The sequence below is a fragment of the Biomphalaria glabrata genome, chromosome 12 (assembly GCF_947242115.1).
Source record: "Biomphalaria glabrata chromosome 12, xgBioGlab47.1, whole genome shotgun sequence".
NCBI classification, from domain to species: Eukaryota; Metazoa; Mollusca; class Gastropoda; family Planorbidae; genus Biomphalaria; species Biomphalaria glabrata.
In genome coordinates, this window is record NC_074722.1 from 27,390,537 (window position 1) to 27,410,422 (window position 19,886).

Below are 19,886 nucleotides of genomic sequence, written 5' to 3' on the forward strand. Positions count from 1 at the left end.
ATTTATTAGCTGATAGATGGGCATGGAATGTTTTTCTTCTGTTTACAGATGTCACATTATCGAAGCTTTTTACTGTGGGGTTACGGGATATCTCTAAAAGATTCAAATCCAAGAGATTTTGTTGAAAATCATAGGCGCAATCCATAAAACCATTTTTTATCAAACATAGTGATACGTGAAAGGATATACTCAACAAGTAATATCCTTTTGTTATACATAAAGTCCAAGTTTATGTACGAATAATATACAAAACAAAAACATTCGATTTCTATTAGTTATGGTTTCTATTAGTTATGGAAAAATAAAGAAATAAAATTAATTGGCCAGTATGGGGATTAAACCCACGCCATTCGCAGTAATTGCGGACGCTCTATCATCAAAGCTATCCAAAGACATTACTTTGTGCTTAAGTTTGACAAAAATGAATCCGTTTTTTACTTGAGTTTCCGACCAACTTCCAGCATGTTCCACCATGAAGAAAGTTGAAGCTAAGCTTTAGGAATTGTAAAAACAACAACATCAAAACATAAGCAAGCACGTCGCAATGCTTCAAATATTGGAGAAGTTTAACCATTACAGTTTAGAGATGCCCCAATAATCGGCCAGCGCGTTATATCCGGCCCGTAACTGGTACTAACCGGCTCGTAACGACATACCACCCGGCCTCAAGAAACGCCTGCCCACACTGTTAAATGAAGCCACAGAGGCTCAGACCGTTTGGACTTAACAATTTTTACAAAGCTTATATCAATTCACTCTGTGAGTCTGGTAAAACGTTTTAACACGTTATTTCTACCACGCCCATTCTCGGATCAGAATGAAACTTTCCACAACTATTTATTGTACCTAGAGAAAACACATGATTCAATTTAAAAATTAACCAATAAGTCAATAGTTATTGGTAGATACTTATTTTGTTTGATATCGAAAAAGGACAATAAATATACTAAATAATTAAGGTCAAATGTGGAAGGCTTCTAAGAAGAGTAAAAGAAAGAAAGAAAAGGGGATTTAATTTTTTTTCAAAAATCTAAATATTGTAAAGCAAGGTATAAAAAAAACACACAAAAAAAACGGCCAAAACAACTTGCACTTATCTAGAAAACAATTCGAGAAACGTGCACTTACCTACAAAACAAGACCATACTTCCCCCCTAAAAAGAGTATTAAGAAATTATTTCTATTTGCTGGCACCGTGTGATCTCTAGACAGGAAAGTATTAAAACAAATGGACGGCCTGGCAGAAGATTAACACAACACAAAGCTGCCAGTGGGCCAGACATACAGTACGGGGTGGCAGGTTGGGGGGAGGGGGGAGGGCAATGTTTCAGGCTTCAGGTGTGCATAGTGCGAAGCTAAGAATGACATTTAATTTATTTGGATATGACTAACAGCCTTCCCACCCCTTCCAAGATTTAATTTCAGTTAATTGAAATATAGTGGGTCTAGCTAGAGAGCCGCGTCAAAGGGCCAGCTGAGCAATTTAAAAAGTAGGATAATTGAATCACACAAATAAATACAATTGTTTGAGATCAATTATCAATGTAACTATTTATATAGTAGTCTATGCACGTATGTATCTTTAACGTATGTATGTATGTATGTTTGAATTTATGTATGTATGTATGTATGTATGTATGTATGTATGTATGTATGTATGTATGTATTTATGTATTTATGTATGTATGTATGTATGTGTGTAAGTATGTATTTATTCATGCGTGTATGTATGTATGTATGTATGTATGTATGTATGTATGTATGTATGTATGTATGTATGTATGTATTTATGTATTTATGTATGTATGTATGTATGTGTGTATGTATGTATGTATTTATTCATGCGTGTATGTATGTATGTATGTTTGAGTGTATCAGTGTGTATGTTTATATGTATATAAACATTTATATATGAGAGAGTGTGTGTGTATTTGTGTCTAGTATGTATGTATGGTTGTGTGAGTGTGTATTTATGTATCTTTGTATGCACATATGTATGTATATTAGTCTATATGTATTGTATAATTGTGTGTGTATATGCATATGTAGTATGCATGTGTGTATTTATGTATGAGTATATTTGTGCGAGCATGCGTTTTATGTTTGAGGAATGTATGTATGTAGAATCACCCCAATCTCTCTGCCTTGCGGCTATATCCGAAAAACTGGAAAGCTTTGCGAGTTAACCTGATGAAAAAATCGGAAGCTAGTCTTATACTTCATGCAGTAGCTTTCAGCACATAGCACATTTACATTTAATAAATGTATGTTATACATTTGGTATATGTATATTATTTATTCATTAATTGATTTGAGAAGATCCCTTTTAAGCATTAGGCACAGGCTGAGGTTAACTGGGTGTCACAATAAGATTAGGTCCACAAATTGCTTGAAATCATAGCCTAATGACGATGTGTGAAAACTTCGCGGTATAAAGTTTTTTTTTTTGTTGTTGTCTATTTTTGTATGTTTTAAAACTTACAATTGAAACGAGGTTTGTATTAAAATTATTTTTTAAAAACAACATTTGAATCAGTATTCTATTCCATGAGTTAGTTAATAAATGGAAAATCTATTTTATAATGATCCATTGATACTTTTTCAATAGTTATCTTAGATGCACTTTTTTTTACCAATGCGCGAATCTATGAATGAAGCTTGATTTATTAATGAAGAAGCTTGTGAACTTTTTAATTAGACTTACTTCCCCTTTCATTGAAAAGTGGTGTAATTTTATTTATTTTTTTTTTGAAAAATCTGCTTGAATATATAATTTAAAAAATTAGATGGTTCACTTTCGGAAAAGAAAAAAGTAGCCGTTGCACCAGAACTTTGAATGATCTAAAACAGGGGTGGTCAAATTACGACCCGCGGGCCACATTCGGCCCGCCGGAGTGTTTTATGCGGCCCGCCGACACCTACAGAAATCAGGTGTGCCCACAGTACATACATATTAAAATGCAAATATATTAAAAATAATATCTATATAAACTATTGAAACTGTTTCATTATAAAAAGTGTTAAGTAAACTAAGATTAAGCTAATTGGCTATACATCAATACACTCTGTCAAAGACACAATCTCATGCTAGTATTTATTAAATGCTATGAATATATGTGTTAAATATTGAATATGCTTGAAACAAGATGGCAAGTGTAACAACTGATGGAGTTCGTGCTTTGAATATAAAAATAGTTGTTGTTTTATTATTATTTTGTATATATCCCAACCATAAACTTTAAACAGCAAAGTTTGCACAAAGCTGCATATAATTACACATTTCTATTTGGAAAAATTTACATAGTAATAGTACTGGTTTCCAGATCTGGCAGTTCTCCAAATAGGTTTTGTTATATGGAAGGGCTTCGGGGTCTGAGTGTTGTTCGGGTCCCTTGTTTTAGTATGCACAATGGAAGAACATGGTCATCATAATCTGGTGATGTTTAACCATGACAGGCTTAGCTCGTCCCGACATTTAACTTTCGGAACATATATTGTCTCATTCAGTGAATAAACATTTTTCAAAAACCTAAACAGGTATAATCACTGCTCGAAGTTGACTGACTGTTATTTGACAGCAGTCACAAGGGCAACAACTAGTAAGCTAGTTCCACAGTTCCGGAACATTATGCACGAGTGTAAAAAGTAAAATACTGCACAATATGTACAACTGCATATTTGCGGGGATATTGTTTTTATAAAAAGACAACTTTAATTTTTTTTAATCGTATATGCGGCCCGCCATTCCCATTTTTGTTTAAATGCGGCCCTCGATGCAAAAAGGTTGCCCACCCCTGATCTAAAATATCATGATGTCCGATTTTCATTTTCTCTCTTAGTTTCTGAGATCTAAACGGGACGGACGGACAGACGGACGGACAGACAGGCCACACAATACTAATAGCGTATTTCCCCTTTTGGGGGCCGCTAAAAATGAGTGTCGAGTTGGTGTTGAGGTTGCCCCCAAGACTGAGAACTCAGGACAAATCATCAGCTTTTGGCTCTGTAGACAAGTGTTCTACCCACACCACCACGGCTCAGTCCAGCAGCAAACGCTTCCAATGTCTCCTTTAAAAAGATTGTTTTCCATGATGCAATAGTCTACAACTCTACATTTATAAATAGAAGTTTACGCCTTTGGCAGGGGGAGATAACATCTTTTTTTAATATTCAGAATAAGTTCAACTGCCTTATTTCCCTTCTTCTCATTTACACATTTTCGTTTCGAAAAAAGTTCTTTTTGTTTTGTCTCCCTTACCTCTAACTTACCTCAAGTCTAACTTACCTCAGGTTTAACCTACCTTAGGTCTTAAGGCGATGGTAGCTAGCAGGGAACAAACCGGTACTATTGAGATGTGCAACGAATGGCTGGTAACGGTACTAGCTCTTCAAATCATCTTTACGACAATTCAATGCTTAAATCCTTCTGAAAATACTCTCATTGTGTTAGCTGTAGTGCTCAGTTACATTCTTGTGATAACTACCGCTATATAAAAGAATATAAGCGCTTGTCTTAGGTGCTCACTTCTAACCTGTTTGGCTAGTCAACCTGGCATTCGGTCTATAGAGATATTTATACGAATATACCATGATCCATTATTTCCAGGGTCGGATTTGAGTATGTGGAGTAAAGTTTCTAATACGCAGAAATACCGATAGGCCTATATATATTTCCTCGGGGATGTAGCCCCGCCTGCCCTCCCTTAAATCCGGCCCTGATTATTTAAAATATAAATCTCCTTTCATTAAATATCGGATGTAACAGCGCTACATAAAACCAGCTCATTATTATAAGAGTTTCCGTCATTGATGACTTCATACTAAGCATAAGTTTGTCATTAATTAGAATAGCAAAAACAAGCAAAAAAAATGAATTTAGATCTAGATATTCTTTTTGAAAAACATACTATCAATTTTTTGTAAGCCCAAAGTGAATTATTTTTAGATCTATGTCATTAAAAATAAACAAAAAGAATAATTGCTTTGCTCTTTACAAAACGCTGAAATTAGAACTCTTTAACCATATTAAGCTGTGAATAAGTTGGGTGGTTTGCAATTTCGTATCTTTGTCTTAAAGTTTATTCCAAGTAACTATTATCCAGGTAAGAACCACTCCTGACATAACATGTGCTTCGAACCAGGCTTAGTTCCACACCAAATGCCTAAATGTCCCCAAAAATACAAAGTGAGTTTATTGTGATTTTGGACGATTACAAAAACATGATGAGAAAAAAATGTTGATGGTGTTCCAAACAACATTGACAATAACACTTTTCCTTTCGATAAAAAGAGACTTCAACGGTTGTCGCAGTTTCTTCAGAAGCCTCCAACGTATGAAACAAGGATCCGTTGAGCCCTTGAGTTTTATAAAAACAAATTCGCTAGAATAATCAGTCTCGAATATCACCATTTTAATTCGCATATTTCTGACGATTGTGGTAAGTGTGGCTACATGCAAGCGAAATAGTTCTTAGCTTTAGTCAATCCAGAATTACGACACACTCATTAGGCAATTTTGTCTATTGAGCAAAGGCTGGTTTCAAAAATGATTTTGAAAAAATTATTGATAAATTATTAGTAAGAAAGCACTAAGATTTATATGTAGTAACTTTTTGTAAAATTGATTTTTTTTCTTCCGAATTAGCAATACTTGAAAATCGAATACACATTTCTTTTGGAGAAAAAAAAAACTTTATTTTTTCATTCTTTTTTTTTTGAGGGGGGGGGTGGAAGGGGGGCATTATGAAAGCCTACCGCAACGGGCATCAAATACTCTAGCTACGCCACTGCATAGGAGAAATAATATACTTTTCGTCCAAGATGAACACAAAAGCTGCCTTTAAAGTACGCATACTGTAACCGTCAAAGGCGGATTTTAGAGCCCTTTCAAAAGCTAAGTTTAGATTATAAACTACACAGCTAATTCTACTATCAGTAACAATTACCACCAAAGTGTCATACTTCATCGTCTTAGGAAGAAGATTTTTTTTTACAAAACTCAAAAACTTTCTGTCTGACCAAAAGTGTATGCACCTTATTTCTCCGACACCCAATCTCAGATCAAGCGTACATTTTGCACAATTATTTCTTTTAGCTGACAACACAAGAATATTTTTTTCAAAAAAAGTAACCAATTAATGAATGAACTATTGGTATTTTTTTAATCTCGAACAAAGGAAAGAAATAGTAATTGAATAAAGTGGTGGTATACGCTGAATTAGTCCCCTTTATACGTCGTCGTCTGAGGCTTAGTGAACACAAACATAAAAAAATAGAAACAATAGGTAGCTATAAAATCTTCCAAGTTCATACGAGTGGTTACCATATTTTTACTCACTCTATCTGTCTGTGTGTCTGTCTGTATGGTAAAAGGTTTATACTTGAAGAAACAATAAATAATAGTAGAGTGGTTACCGCGTTGGCTTGAGAAGCCTGAGAAGGCTTTAGCCTACAAGTTAGAATTCAGGTCGTTCGCTTATTTAAAAAAAAATGTATTTAAAAAGTGATCCCCCAGAGATTACGTTCTTTCTCCACCTTTCCCACTGGTCCCAGACAAATGATGAGGTCACAGCTTTCCTATGACATTTATAATAATAACTCGATAGAATCTACCTTAGGTCTCGATACGTCTAGGTATCCCTGGTTCAGTTCTAGTTAACGAAATAAAACAATGAAACATATAAACTTTAATCATCTTTACTGCATATCACACACGCTGGTCTCTGTCTGACAACAAAACACGCTTCCGGTCATTTGCGCAGATTGTAAAAATATATTATACATACATACACCCATTCATCCGTGACAGACGGGATCATAGCGTAGGGTCCAAACTAATTGCTACACATTAATAAACGTTTTGTTATTGTTTTTAAGTGGTTTTTTTTTTTTTTTTTTTTTATTTTGTTTGTTAAGAATTTCAGCTGTTTTTGCTTTTAGACTCAAAATAAAATGAAATAATTCAAAACACTTGCTTATAACTTAATAATTGTTGTTAATGCGATGTGAAATGTATTTTATGGATGTGCAAATTACTAAATATCCTTTAAAATATTATTGCTTTAAAAAAAAAAAGACAAAAAAAAAAAAGACTGAGTGTTGATTTAGTGACGCGGTTGCCCCCAAGTCCGAGAACTCGGGAACAAATCATACAGCTTTAGGCTCTGTTGATAGTGACATCTCCTATCCACATCACCACGGCTCAGTACACAGAAATCTTTCTATTTTGTTTATTTAACGTTTATATAATGTGGGTTTTCCGTGGTGCAATGCCAACATTTATCTAAAATTAGAAACTTACTGCTTAGAAAAAGGGAGATAGCTTTGTTTTTTAAAGCCGATAGAAATAAAGACTAGATTACCTCCCCTTTGTTTTTGGAGTCTTTTTTTTTTTTTTTTTTTAACTTTTAGAAACACTTTGAAACTTGTCTATATTTATACATGTATGTCAAATGGGGTTGTGGGGGGGGGGGGGGAAGGTCTTGTCATGTAGTTTAAATTAAATAATCGACAAGATAATTACTTTTTTTTTTTTTTTACATTTGTAGGCACAGATAAATTTAGGCTATTTTAAGTGCAATTTCATTTTTGAAATAATGAAATCATTCACATCCCAAACTCGACACTTTGAAGATTGGACTGGATTATAATTACATGTACTTTGGGTATCGATATGTAATTCACTATTTGATTACAAGTATTATAGTAGTATTTTATGTTTTTCAATGTTTTCTTTTATGGTGAACTGCTTCAAGAATATTATTCTATATTCTCACTATTATGAACAGCTTCTATTTTCGTCAATAACATGATTGAAATATCTCTCGCTTTCATCGAGTCTTTTCATTGTCAAACTGTTTATAGTTTATATCATTGCTGCTTACACTAGGCGTCAGCAGCCATGGGGTAGACACCGGTTCGTAAAAAAAACTTTAGTACAGATATAATTCCGGGAGGGACGGAAATTATCAACTCTCTCCAAATAGTCCCCGCTACTAATACACCATGTCGGCTCGATCTGTGGACCCATAACGGCTGCTCAGCCCTTACTCTATCGCCTCATGTCCTTATCGCTAGCTTAGCACTTTACACAAAGGAACTAGTGTCTAACTTGTAAATTCTATGACAAGGGCTCTCAACCTGTGGATCGCGACCCCCTAGGGGGTCGATTGACGAATTGCCAGGGGTCGCCTAAGACCATGGAAAATATGGATTGTTTTTGTCTATTTTTCTTTTGCTGTGTGTGTGGGGAAAAGGGGGGTCGCGGCCGAGTGGGGGATTCTAAAAAGGGGTCGCCGAGCTTAAAAGGTTGAGAACCGCTGTTCTATGATATATTCGTCAACTTACAAACGACATAAGATGATAGTTGGTAAGTAGCGTTATTATTACCAAACTCCGAGTGCTGACTTGAAAGACTCCAAACCTTCCTATCTAGAACTCTGGTGCCTGGACCGAAACAATCGTGTGCAAGGCAAGTATTTCATCAACTAGGTCTAGGGGCATGTGAGTTCCAGGACTTCAGAATTCAGCAAGTCTTGTACAGTCGTAAAGAATACAAGACACATTAGGCTAGGGAATATAGATTATATGGTTGAGCGTACAACATCTTACGACAGACGTGTCCCCGTGTAGAATTTCAAGCACTGCTAGGGCCGATTCTGTCGTGGATTAAGCTATTTGACCTACGCACTCGAAGACTCCAAAGCTTATAAACACATCTTCATTGATCCAATCACTTATAATTGAGGTCATGTGGAATCTAATTGGTTCTAGTATTTACATTTTTTTAACCGTGCAGTTTTGATTTTATTTTTAAATAACCGGTACGGGAAGGGGCGCAAATCTGGGAGGAATGATAGTAGAGGTAAAGGATTACCTGAGCTTGTAATTGATTACCCATGCGTAGTTATCATTAATGTCGTCTTCAAATCGGTCATCGCTGAGCGAAATCAACATGTGGATAGTAGATCGTGTGTGTGTGTTTGTGTTTAAGGCAAAGCTTTGAATGTTCAACTAGTCAGTGCCTGTATATAAATTAATATCATAGTCTTATTAACTTGCTCCTCTAAACTGTAGTGTTGCATGCTAGACTCTAAACTTATCCTTCAGTTAGAACATTTGCTATATATCCTCTCTGTTGTCCAAAGCTGCTAAGCCACAGAAAGCACAACAGCAGGGTGGGATTTGTTTTCATTCAATGTGTTTTACGAATCGCCAAAATAAAAAATTGTTCCAACAGATCGAATTCTTTGTGATTAGTAGATTTTGTTTTTTTCGTTCTCATAAAAAAGGAATGGCATATGTGCCTTTACATTCAAGTGTGTTTAACATCAAACTGGAAACTCGCTCCATCTGGTCAAGATGCTAATGAGATAACTCAGACAAGTAACCTAGATCACGTTTATAATAATAAGAATTATGCATCAGTGGAAGGCTGTTTTTAATGTGTTTTAATTAAATTATAGCAGAGTGAACAAACGACGTGACTAGTCCTGCATAGTTTTAAAGCACGTTAAAATTTTCTAAATTTTTTGACGCACTAGTCTTGTAAAAACGTATTCTGTGAGCTGATTTTTCTGCTTTGCTTTTGCTGTTGCTGCAGTTTGTGTTTTGTTTTTAACTGCTTATTAGAAGGAATATCTCACTGATTTATTTGTTTTAGACAAGGAAACTTCGAGATCTAAGTTTAGTTGGCAAGTGATTTTTTTTTATGTAGCAGTCGTTGACATCTGTTGCGATGGAGAGTGGGAGATGAAATGATACAGAAGTGATTCTAGTCCACGGCTGTCTTTTCCGGAACTATGGTAAAACCTACAAATTATCAGCACACAATGAATATGATGCCAACTTTAGAACCTAGAGAGTCTAGTGAACGCGATAGTCGCTACTATGTAGAGATTGTCACGTCGCTGCCACCTTACAAGAAGCATCGGACATCGTTACATATTAATTTACTGATAAATGATCAGAAAAGAAATTCTCCGGTGATCGTCTTCAGGTATGGAGAGAACAGATTTCGAGTCTGTTGGCACATGACTTTGAGGGTAAGTTTACTTTGTGCTGTGTTACTCCCTGGGAATCAATACTAGCCACAGGGCCGGCCTTAGGCCACTGCAAGCTATGCGGTCGCAGTGGGACCCGCACTTTCATTCGCCCCGCGCTAATTCTAAGTGTAAATTATTAAATTAAACCATAATAACTTACACATAATAACAGGGTTTCCTGCGGCCTCCTAATTTTCAAGGGCCGCCAAGAAATCTCCTGAAAAGGCAAAAGAAACAAAAAAAATCCTGGAAATCTGAAATTATTACAATCTCCTGAAAAATGGACAAGATTGTCATTTTTGGGGTGCCAATAAATAAAAACAGCATTGTGAGCTTTCATTTTAAAAAATTTGATTGCAAAGACGAAAGCATTTTCTAATTTAAAAATCTTTATTATCACATTATGCTTATCCCTACCCAAACTAGGCCTCGCACAATCCGTTTCGAATAGGTCCCGCAATTACTTGGGCCGGCCCGGACTAGCCATATAACATGTGCTCTTTGACCTCCTCATATGTTCAATATATACAGTGTAATAGTTTCACATTACCAGGAAAGTGTGACTGTGATATTTTTTAGAAAACCAATGTAATTATTCATTAATGTTGTTACCTAAAACAAGTAGATTCAATGACTATAGATCCCTCACTGCAAACTAGTTTTATTTGCAACAGAGGCATATACCAAGAAAAATAGTTCGTACAAATAACACTGTTGATTTTATTATGTGATGGAAGATAAGCCCAATATTATGTATTATGTCAAGAAGATAAGAACAATCTTATTTTTCAGTCAAGGCGACGTCGCGGTAGAAACATCGTTTTCCAAATATCCGAAGTGAGCTATGAAGTTCAAATCTTCGTTTTGAAAAACTGATTACATGCAAAGCATAATTAGGTTTACCCTCTGTTTACATTAGCACTGTGTTTTCTTTGCATTAGGCCGGTCCTTGTGTGAAAACATCCTGTTTAGCTTTGATCTACATAAACGTATATTGTTTATTGTGTGTGTGTTTATAGATCTCAAAGTTACCGTTTAAGTAACATCTATAATAGCGAATTCTAAAGGGCCCCATTAATAGTACCATAGGTTCAGTCTCTATCTGCTTGCATCTGATAGCATCGTACAGATAACAATGTAGACGTATGCTTTGCATAATGTATTACATTCAATTAACTTGGTTCGGATCACCGGGACCTGAACTTTAACCCTCGACAGACCGAAATAGTCAACCAATGAGATACACAGGTATCAACCGCGACGTTCCATTAAAAGATCTCTTCTTTGAAGCGTCAAATATCAATCAATAACCGGAGAACCTCAAGTTCGATTAAACACATAGACATGTTGCCTTCAGTTCTATGCATTCTTCTCAATCAATCAAAATGTATGATATATAATTTATAGATTCATGCATGATAAAGGAATGTATAAGAATTAAAGTGGCCGACTGCTTAGGTAAAGTTCTTCTTTCAGACCTTGCGATCTATAGGGCAGATGATGTTAAGGTCATCTATTTCTTTGGCCGACGGTTAACGAGCAGTGTGTCATGTGGCCAGCACAATGACTAACCGCCTTTACTTTCCCTAACTAAAGTCAGGTATTCATTAGAGATGGGTGGACTTAGGGGCGCCCTAAAAATACCGAAATTCAAAATCCTGGTCTTCACAAAGATTCGAACCCAGGACCCCAGGTTCAGAAATCAAGCCATTGCGTCCCTCTGAGACTGATTATATTAATTTAAATAAGGCATTTTATGTACGCTCTTTTTTAATCTCTAGTTTGTGAGTCCTTAACGTATTGTTTTATAACTGCAAATAATAATTTCAGACGGCTGCTTACTAAATAAATAGTCGATTTTTATTAATATTTTTACAATTAATTTTGTATTATTATTATTTTTGTTCTATAAGCTTGTGTCCCCTTTCATATTTTAAAAAAAAATAGAAACCTGCCTAACAGGAACTTTCAATTCTAGGGTACTCCATTTCATTCTCCAATCTTCTGTAAAATTTGAATGTTCAGGAAACGAATCTATAAGTTAACTTCCTGTTTACACATCTCGCGAGACACTGCTGCGTACACCACTGGACGTTTTGTTTGTTTATTGTTGTTTTGTTGATACCATGGTAACGTGTTACATACAATGTTGTGTGCACCTGAAACATTTCCCCTTTGAGAGCTTTACATATCTACAGTCACATCGTTCGATTTATCATTGATTTAATGTTCTTCCAATTAGAGGCCCATACATGTTTATTTTACAAAAATCTCTCTGTCACACACACTCACACACACTCACAAACGTGCTATAGTTTAGACGGACAGAAGGACAGACAGACCACTCAAAATTAATAAATAATAAAATTATCAGAAACACAAACAAATAAAAACACATTTCTTATTCCATATGCTAAGACTAATTCGTAAAAGTGCCCTTTCTACCCTGGTGCCATTAGAGCATGGAACGGGTTGCCTGATTCAGCCAGGAAAACAAATGGCTTAGCATAGTTATTATGAACATGCACAACTTGATTGGCACACGGACGTAATTATCTTCTCTTTTGAAGGAACGTCTTTTGATTGATAAGATATAAGTAGATCATTCTTCTGCGAGTTAGTATAGCCACGCCCTTGTAACATCAGTACAACGAAAGCAAATGGTATTTTTAATTCCTTCGCCTCGTCATCATACTGGTTGAACAGTGTCTACACACTACACATGCATATATTATGTGCAATGTCCCGCACCTGTGACGCGAATGTTTTCTCTTAGTATTAATAAACATGTCTCTAAGGAAAGACAGATGCAGCGTCCAGATATCACCAAACACCCTGATTAATACTTACTACTTAGTAACGGACGCTGGTAAATGCAATGTCATGGGAAATACACTGAAACGTGCCAATTTGTGTGTAGTATTGGATACTATCGGATCGAGAATGGGAGAAAAGCGTGACGAAACGTAATAAGGGGGGATAAATCCATATATGCATCCATCTCACTCATTAACTAGCACTTATTCCCCTTATCTTAATATCAACCAAGTAATTAATTACTGATACATAATTTACTAATTGATTATTTTTTTTTTAAATAATAGTTTTGTTAGGTACAATGAATAATTGTGCAAAGTTTCAGCTTGATCCGAGAATGGGAAGAGGGAGAAAGCTCATGTTTAAACATTTTACCTGACAGACAGAGTGAGTTGATGTAAGCTTTATTTTTAAAACAAATCAGTTTACTAGATGCTACTTAAGCCCCCTTTCAGACCTTTCTGTCCATGGGCCAAATGTTGTGAAGGTGAACTGTTTCTATGGCTGAAGATTGATGCTTAATCTTGCGGTATGCGCGCTGGACTGTCGTTTGGACTTCTCGATTGTCCTGGGTTCATACCCTGCCCGCAGCCATCCCCCGTCGTCCTGCGGGAGGCTTTGACTAGGAAGTAAATTATCTTCAACTCTGAAGGATCGTCCGAAACATGTAAAACATTTGACAAACAAACAGATAAACGAAGGTGTCGATATGACCTACCGGATACAGGGTACTCATTGAGGTTGTCTGGACACAGGGACATCTTAGAAATCCTGAAGTCTAAGAGTCCAGCGGTCATTTAGATTCAGCTTCCTGGATATATGCCTCAGACATTATTTAAACACAATTTCTTGGTATTAGTTTACGAGACTAGAAACGCTAGATCAGGTTTCTCTTACATTTTTAGAATATGCAAAAAAATGCAGATTACAAATATGTGATTTGATTTCCTCGGAGATAAATAGTTTTTAAAATATAAATTTTTAAGTTTTATTTCTTATTACCATATATTGTCATTGGAAATATGCCATTTTGGTTTTAAGGCTTAATACTAGACTATCTCCCTTGAATTACTTGCCAATTTTTTTTCTATTGCTGTTTTGTCTTTCTTTCTAGCAGCTATTAGATCTAATATTAAAAATCATTAAAATGATAGACACAACTTCATCAATTTATTATTAACATTTTTTAAGACCTTCATTTCAGTAAATATACTTAAAAATGCATAAGTTGACAGCATAAGAACAGAAATCTCTTTTTAAAAAGTTATTGAAAAAAGAAGAAACATTAAAAATAACATGGTGGTCAGTACATGTATCTGGGCATCTAAATTATTACCCTATTCTTCATATTTTATATAATATGGACTCTATGAGACCTAATTTGTGGTGCTTGTTGCATTCAAGAGGGTCTACAACTATATATATAGAATCCTAAATGCTGCTGGCAAAATCATTGGCAAAAAACAAACCCCATTTGGTCAGTTGTTTGAGACAAACATCTATAAAAAAGCTAACAAGATCCTCGAAATAAAGAATCACCCTTTGTGTCAGGATTTTGTGATTTTACCATCACAAAAGAGATACAAGACACCGATAGCAAAGACAAACAGACACAAACACTCTTTTGTTCCCCTGGCAATCAAATCATTAAATAAGAACAATCTGATATAAACTTTGTCACATGTAAATTATGAGTGAGTCTGGTGTGAATGTACACTTTGGTTTCTTATAGTTATAATGTTTTTTGTTTGGTGTAATGCACAAATTGTAAGACAAATTTCCTTACGGATAATAAAGATTATTATTATTATTATTATTATTATTATTATTACAGTGCTTTTCTTTGTAAAAGAATAGGTGCAGGTACTCAGTGATCGACTACAAAACTTGTAACTACTAATAAATTAATAATAAACGTTAAAATGCAAGAAAAGTCATAATTTCTTCCCCACATTAAAAAAGGTGTCGGTACGCCGTACCGGTGCGTACCGTCACAATAAAAGCACTATATATATATATATATATATATATATATATATATATATATATATATATATATATATATATATATTATTAATATTCCAATTCAGAGAAAAATTAGGGTTTTTATTACTGTATATCAAACGAAAGGATAGCGGTCAACAGGGACCCATCAGACATAGACTCTAAACTACCGCGCTCTAGTTCACACAATGAGTAAGGATGAAACGTTAGTAACTTGAGCCCAACTAGCGGAAGTAGTCAATTAGTATTAATGACCCAAAGTAAGTAATGAGGGGCGGGGTCTGGGGGCCACGTCGGGAGGGGGAGATGGCAGATGCTTCGAGAGATGAGTCAAAGAATGAATTGAAGGCTACTTAATGTGAGTCACACGCTTGAATGGAGAGAGTGAGACGGAGAGAGATATTACCGTGTGACAGGGGAGGGGTGGTTGAGTGTGTGTGTGAAGTACTGGTGAGAAGAGGGAAGGGGGGGAAGCATTTACGTGAGCTATTTTGATATTTCAAATGTTGCTGATGGCACGTCTCAGATAAGATAGTGACATATAAACAGCAGGGGAAATTTTCGAAATGTAATATAGAGACACCATTGATGTCGCTTATAGGGTGTGATTACATCACAGAACGCCATTTAGAGAGAGCGAGGGAAAGGGCGTTCAGTGGTATAGGGCAAAACGCCCTCTTTGTGGCTTTATAATCACTGGCAAAGATTTGAACAAAGTCCTTTGCCCTGGTCATCTTGTAGGACAGTTTCGCCTTACAAACGTAACCTTATAAAATTAGATCTCCATTTTAGAAAGAGGAGGTGGGGGGGGGGGGGAATCTTTGCCTCAAGCATCTGAAAAAGAAATGTGTGTGTGTGTGTGTGGTCTCTCCACCAGAACAAAACGTTAAAATACATATGGTATTTTATTGGCAGGTTAAGAATTTAGAAATGTGGGTCAAGCCGACGTGTTTTCGAGTGTATTTAAAGTGTCCATATCTATGTGTTTATTTTCTTCCTTACTAATGTACACTGACCTCTACTTACCGTCACGTGGTATTTGAAGTTAGCCAACATAAAACTACAGGCAGACTGAAGGGGAATAGGGAATGAGATGTCACGGTGTGGAGGGAAGATGAAAAACAAACAGTCAGACTATTTGATGAAAGTACTTCGCTAGCGCAATAGAACTCAAAGCCAAATTTTATGCTGTAAAAAAATATATTTAATGAAATATGTGATGGAGAAAAAGTCTCGTCAGAAGTCCCTTCTACTGTACTGTTTAAGACTTGAGTGTGATCTAAATTTAATGGGTTAAACATTTTAACATAATCTATACATCTTTCTTTTCAAAATGACTTAAACTAAAAACAGTAACGAAGAGCTCTCAGCAAGGTTTTGGGACAAACATTTGAGGCCCAAAGAAAAGCCATTTTCTAAGACAGGCGCAAGAGACAAAAAGAAAACTTAAATAGACTTCAGGCGGAGTTTTTATCTGCATCAGATGTTGAAAATATGTTTGGTTTACATGTTTTGGGTGTTCCTTCAGAGTTGAAGATAATATACTCCCTAGTGCAAACCTCCCTCAGGACGACGGGGCATAGCAGCGGGCAAGGTATGAACACGGGTCCATCAAGACGAACGAACGACAGTCTGCGCGCATACCGCAAGACCAGGCAGCCATCCTGCAGGTCGCAACTAGATTCGCGTATTCAAGTGAAACAATGCATTTATCCTTAATCTTAGGAGTCGCAGAAATTGGTTTAATGTTTGTTTAATGTATTTTAGCATATTATGATGTCAACAAGAACGTAGAGATAGAATGTGATGCAAGTAAAGATGGACTGGGAGCAGTATTACTCCAGGAAGGTCGTATAATTGCATACGCATCAAGAGCTCTCACAGATATAGAAACAAGATATGCTCAAATTGAGAAGGAAATGCTCTCAATAGTGTATAGTACAAGCAAATTTCACTGCTACATATTTGGTAAAGAAGTAACAGTTTATAATGATCACAAACCTCTGGAGCAAATCTTCTAGAAACCTCTATTGTCAGCACCAATGAGAATACAGAAGATGCTAATAAGACTGCAGTGGTATGATCTAAAAGTCTGTTATAGAAAAGGCAAGGAAATGTTAATCTCCGATACACTTTCTCGTGCACATCTACTAAATACTGATACACAGACATGTGAATTTACAGATGATTCAGTGCATATGATCTCTGTAAGTGAATCGAAATACATTGAAATTAAAGACTGTACAAGCAAGGAACTTTCAATGCTTCTGGAAGTAATTATGACTGGTTGGCCAGACACAAGAAGCGAGACTCCAATCGAAGTCAGGCCATATTGGGATTCAAGAGACCAGTTATCAACTTCGGATGGTATTATATACAAAGGTCTGAGAATAGTCATGCCACCAAGCTTACATAAATACATGCTAAATCTGATTCACAAGTCTCACTTAGGAATAGTCAAGTGTAAGCAGCGAGCCAAAGAAGTCATGTATTGGCCAGGCATGAATGCAGACATTGAAGTGACAGTTAGGGATTGTAGCAGGTGTGCTGAACATCAGAATCAAAATGTGTCAAAACCGCTAATACCTACCAAGACACCAGACCTTCCATACAGCATGGTTGGGTGTGATCTGTTTAACTTTGAGGGTAAAAGTATGTTCTTCTAGTTGACTACTTCTCAAAGTTTATTGATGTCAAAGAACTGTCACAGGAAACTACATCAGATATCATCGAAGCAATGAAGAGTATATTCGCATGCCATGGAATACCTAGAAGGTTAAGGTCAGATAGCGGGCCACAGTTGGCTTCAAGGGAATTCCTGAACTTCTGTAAGTCATACGGAATAGAGCATGAAATGTCGAGTCCTCATTTTCAGAGTTCTAATGGTGAGGCTGAAAGAGCTATTCAAACAGTGAAGAAACTTTGGAAGAAAAGCGAAGACAAATTTCTGTCGCTATTAGACTACAGAACTACTCCACTGAGTAATATTAATTTGTCGCCAGCACAATTACTCATGGGACGCCGACCCAGAAATTTGTTACCTTCTAGCGAGGAAATACTCACACCTAAGACACCAGATCTCAAGGTGGTGAAGAAACACTTTGACTCCGAGAAACAGTCTCAGAAACATTATTATGATAAGAGGAAAGGAGTTAAGAGTCATAATCCACTACAAGACGGAACGCAGTCAGAATGCAACTTAATTCTAAGTGGAAACCAGGAACAGTAGTTTCGAAGCATTCTAAGCCTAAATCATATAATGTCAAAAGTGGAAATAAGGTCTACAGAAGAAACAGAAAACACATCAGAAAGTCTTCTGAGAAAGCAAACAGATTTGACAACAATTATGACTTTCCAGATGACATCTCAGAACAACCAGAACCACTAGATCTAGAGAGTCCAAGATTACAAACTACACTAGATTTTGAGCCGCCACTACACACTGCTTCTTCTAACACCGCTAGACCACATGAACCTTACGTAACACGCTCAGGCAGAATAGTTAACAAACCCAAGAGACTTGATTTGTGATGAACTGAATTAACTTTTTAGTTGACTAGTTTGTTAGTTATTCTGATAAATAGATTTTCTGAATTAAAGAAGAGAGATGTAACATAATAGTATTATATGTACATTTGCACACTAGCGCGTCAGTGCAACACCGCTTGTGTTTACGTAATAAATGGAGTTTCTAATATGTCTTCCCTCTTAAACACTAGTTTGTTATTTGTGTAATACAAATATTCTACAATCCCAGAGATAGGGCTGAAAGAAACTCCGACAGCGAGTGACAATGTCAGTGACTGTGTTGAGTTTCAAAAAGTGTATGTGTATGTACACTCAGGAGTCAGGATCTCATAAAGTCAAAGATACCTTCACACCCTCTCCATAACCCTCCCGCTAGTCCTTCATGTGAGAGAAGGAGAAATAAAGATAAAAGTTATCCATTTAAGACATCGATTTATAAGGGGAAGATGATGAAAAGCTCATCTAATAGCTGACGGTAAACGAGGGTGTCATGTGGCCAGCACAACGACCAACGTCCTTAACTTCCTAAACGTACTTTGACTTAGCGCACCAAACTGCTGGTAGAAATCTAAACGCTGTTTGTGTATTATATTTTAGCTTATAAAACTTGAAATAGTTCAAATAACTTCTTTGTGGACAAAACTAAATGTCACTTTTATTACAAAAGAGTCAAATTTGACTTGCGATGAAATGAAATGAACTTTTATATAAAAACAAATCTCACTCTCAAAACACGTCCCTACACTCTTGGCATTCTGAAGACGTCTGACCTACTTAACACAGCTTATGACATGGCCGCTTATCTTGCATCATCCAACAAGACTAGCATTAAATTAATGCTCTCTCTCTCTCTCTCTCTCTCCCTTTCTCACTAACAATACATACTCCCTTTCCTTAACCTAGGAAACACACACACACTCCATAACAGAGGTACTCATAAGAGATGGACTCCGTATCGTCCTGTCAAACTGGAGACCCCTCTGATCGCAGGGCAAGCTTTTTACCACTCAGCCACCATGCCCACACAGAGAGAGGAATATACCATAGTATTAAGACTGAAGTTAAACAAAAAACAGCAACATATTTTTTTTATGGTTATAGATGGTAGGGCCTACCATTCATTGGTATGGGTTGATGGATAGTTTGGAATATAAGGCTGGTTTGGAGTGGATGGAGTACTGGTGTGGAAATTTAACTCGAGCGCTTTTGTTTTTTGTTGTTTGTTTTTTTGCTTCTCAAAATGATAACATATCGAATCGGGATCAAAATACAGGGCCTGGCGGGTGATTTTTTTTAAAGTTAATATAAAACTATTGACCTGGCGAGATGGTATCTATTGATTAAGTTGGTCCGTGACGTCACACGGGCGTTGGCCAATGCATTATGTCTATGCGCATCAACATCACCCACTTCAGCTCTTCATTGAACTGTGTTGGTATGTTCAGCTCTTCATTGAACTGTGTTGGTATGTTCAGCTCTTCATTGAACTGTGTT

At 36.3% G+C, this 19,886-nt stretch overlaps 2 protein-coding genes across 2 annotated transcripts in view; one reads left to right on the plus strand and one right to left on the minus strand.

Annotated features, from left to right (window-relative positions):
- LOC106073134 (uncharacterized) overlaps positions 1 to 1,243 on the minus strand; it is a 71,443-nt gene extending 70,200 nt beyond the window's left edge. The window contains exon 1 of the mRNA XM_013233614.2: positions 1,129 to 1,243. The gene's annotated coding sequence lies outside the window, so the exon portion shown is untranslated. The remainder of the gene's footprint in view (positions 1 to 1,128) is intronic.
- An 8,578-nt stretch (positions 1,244 to 9,821) lies between these two features.
- The window catches only part of LOC106073135 (uncharacterized), a 40,378-nt gene continuing 30,313 nt past the window's right edge, over positions 9,822 to 19,886 (plus strand). The window contains exon 1 of the mRNA XM_056006279.1: positions 9,822 to 10,043. Within this exon, the coding sequence (XP_055862254.1) occupies positions 9,831 to 10,043 (213 nt within the window). The 5' untranslated portion in view covers positions 9,822 to 9,830. The remainder of the gene's footprint in view (positions 10,044 to 19,886) is intronic.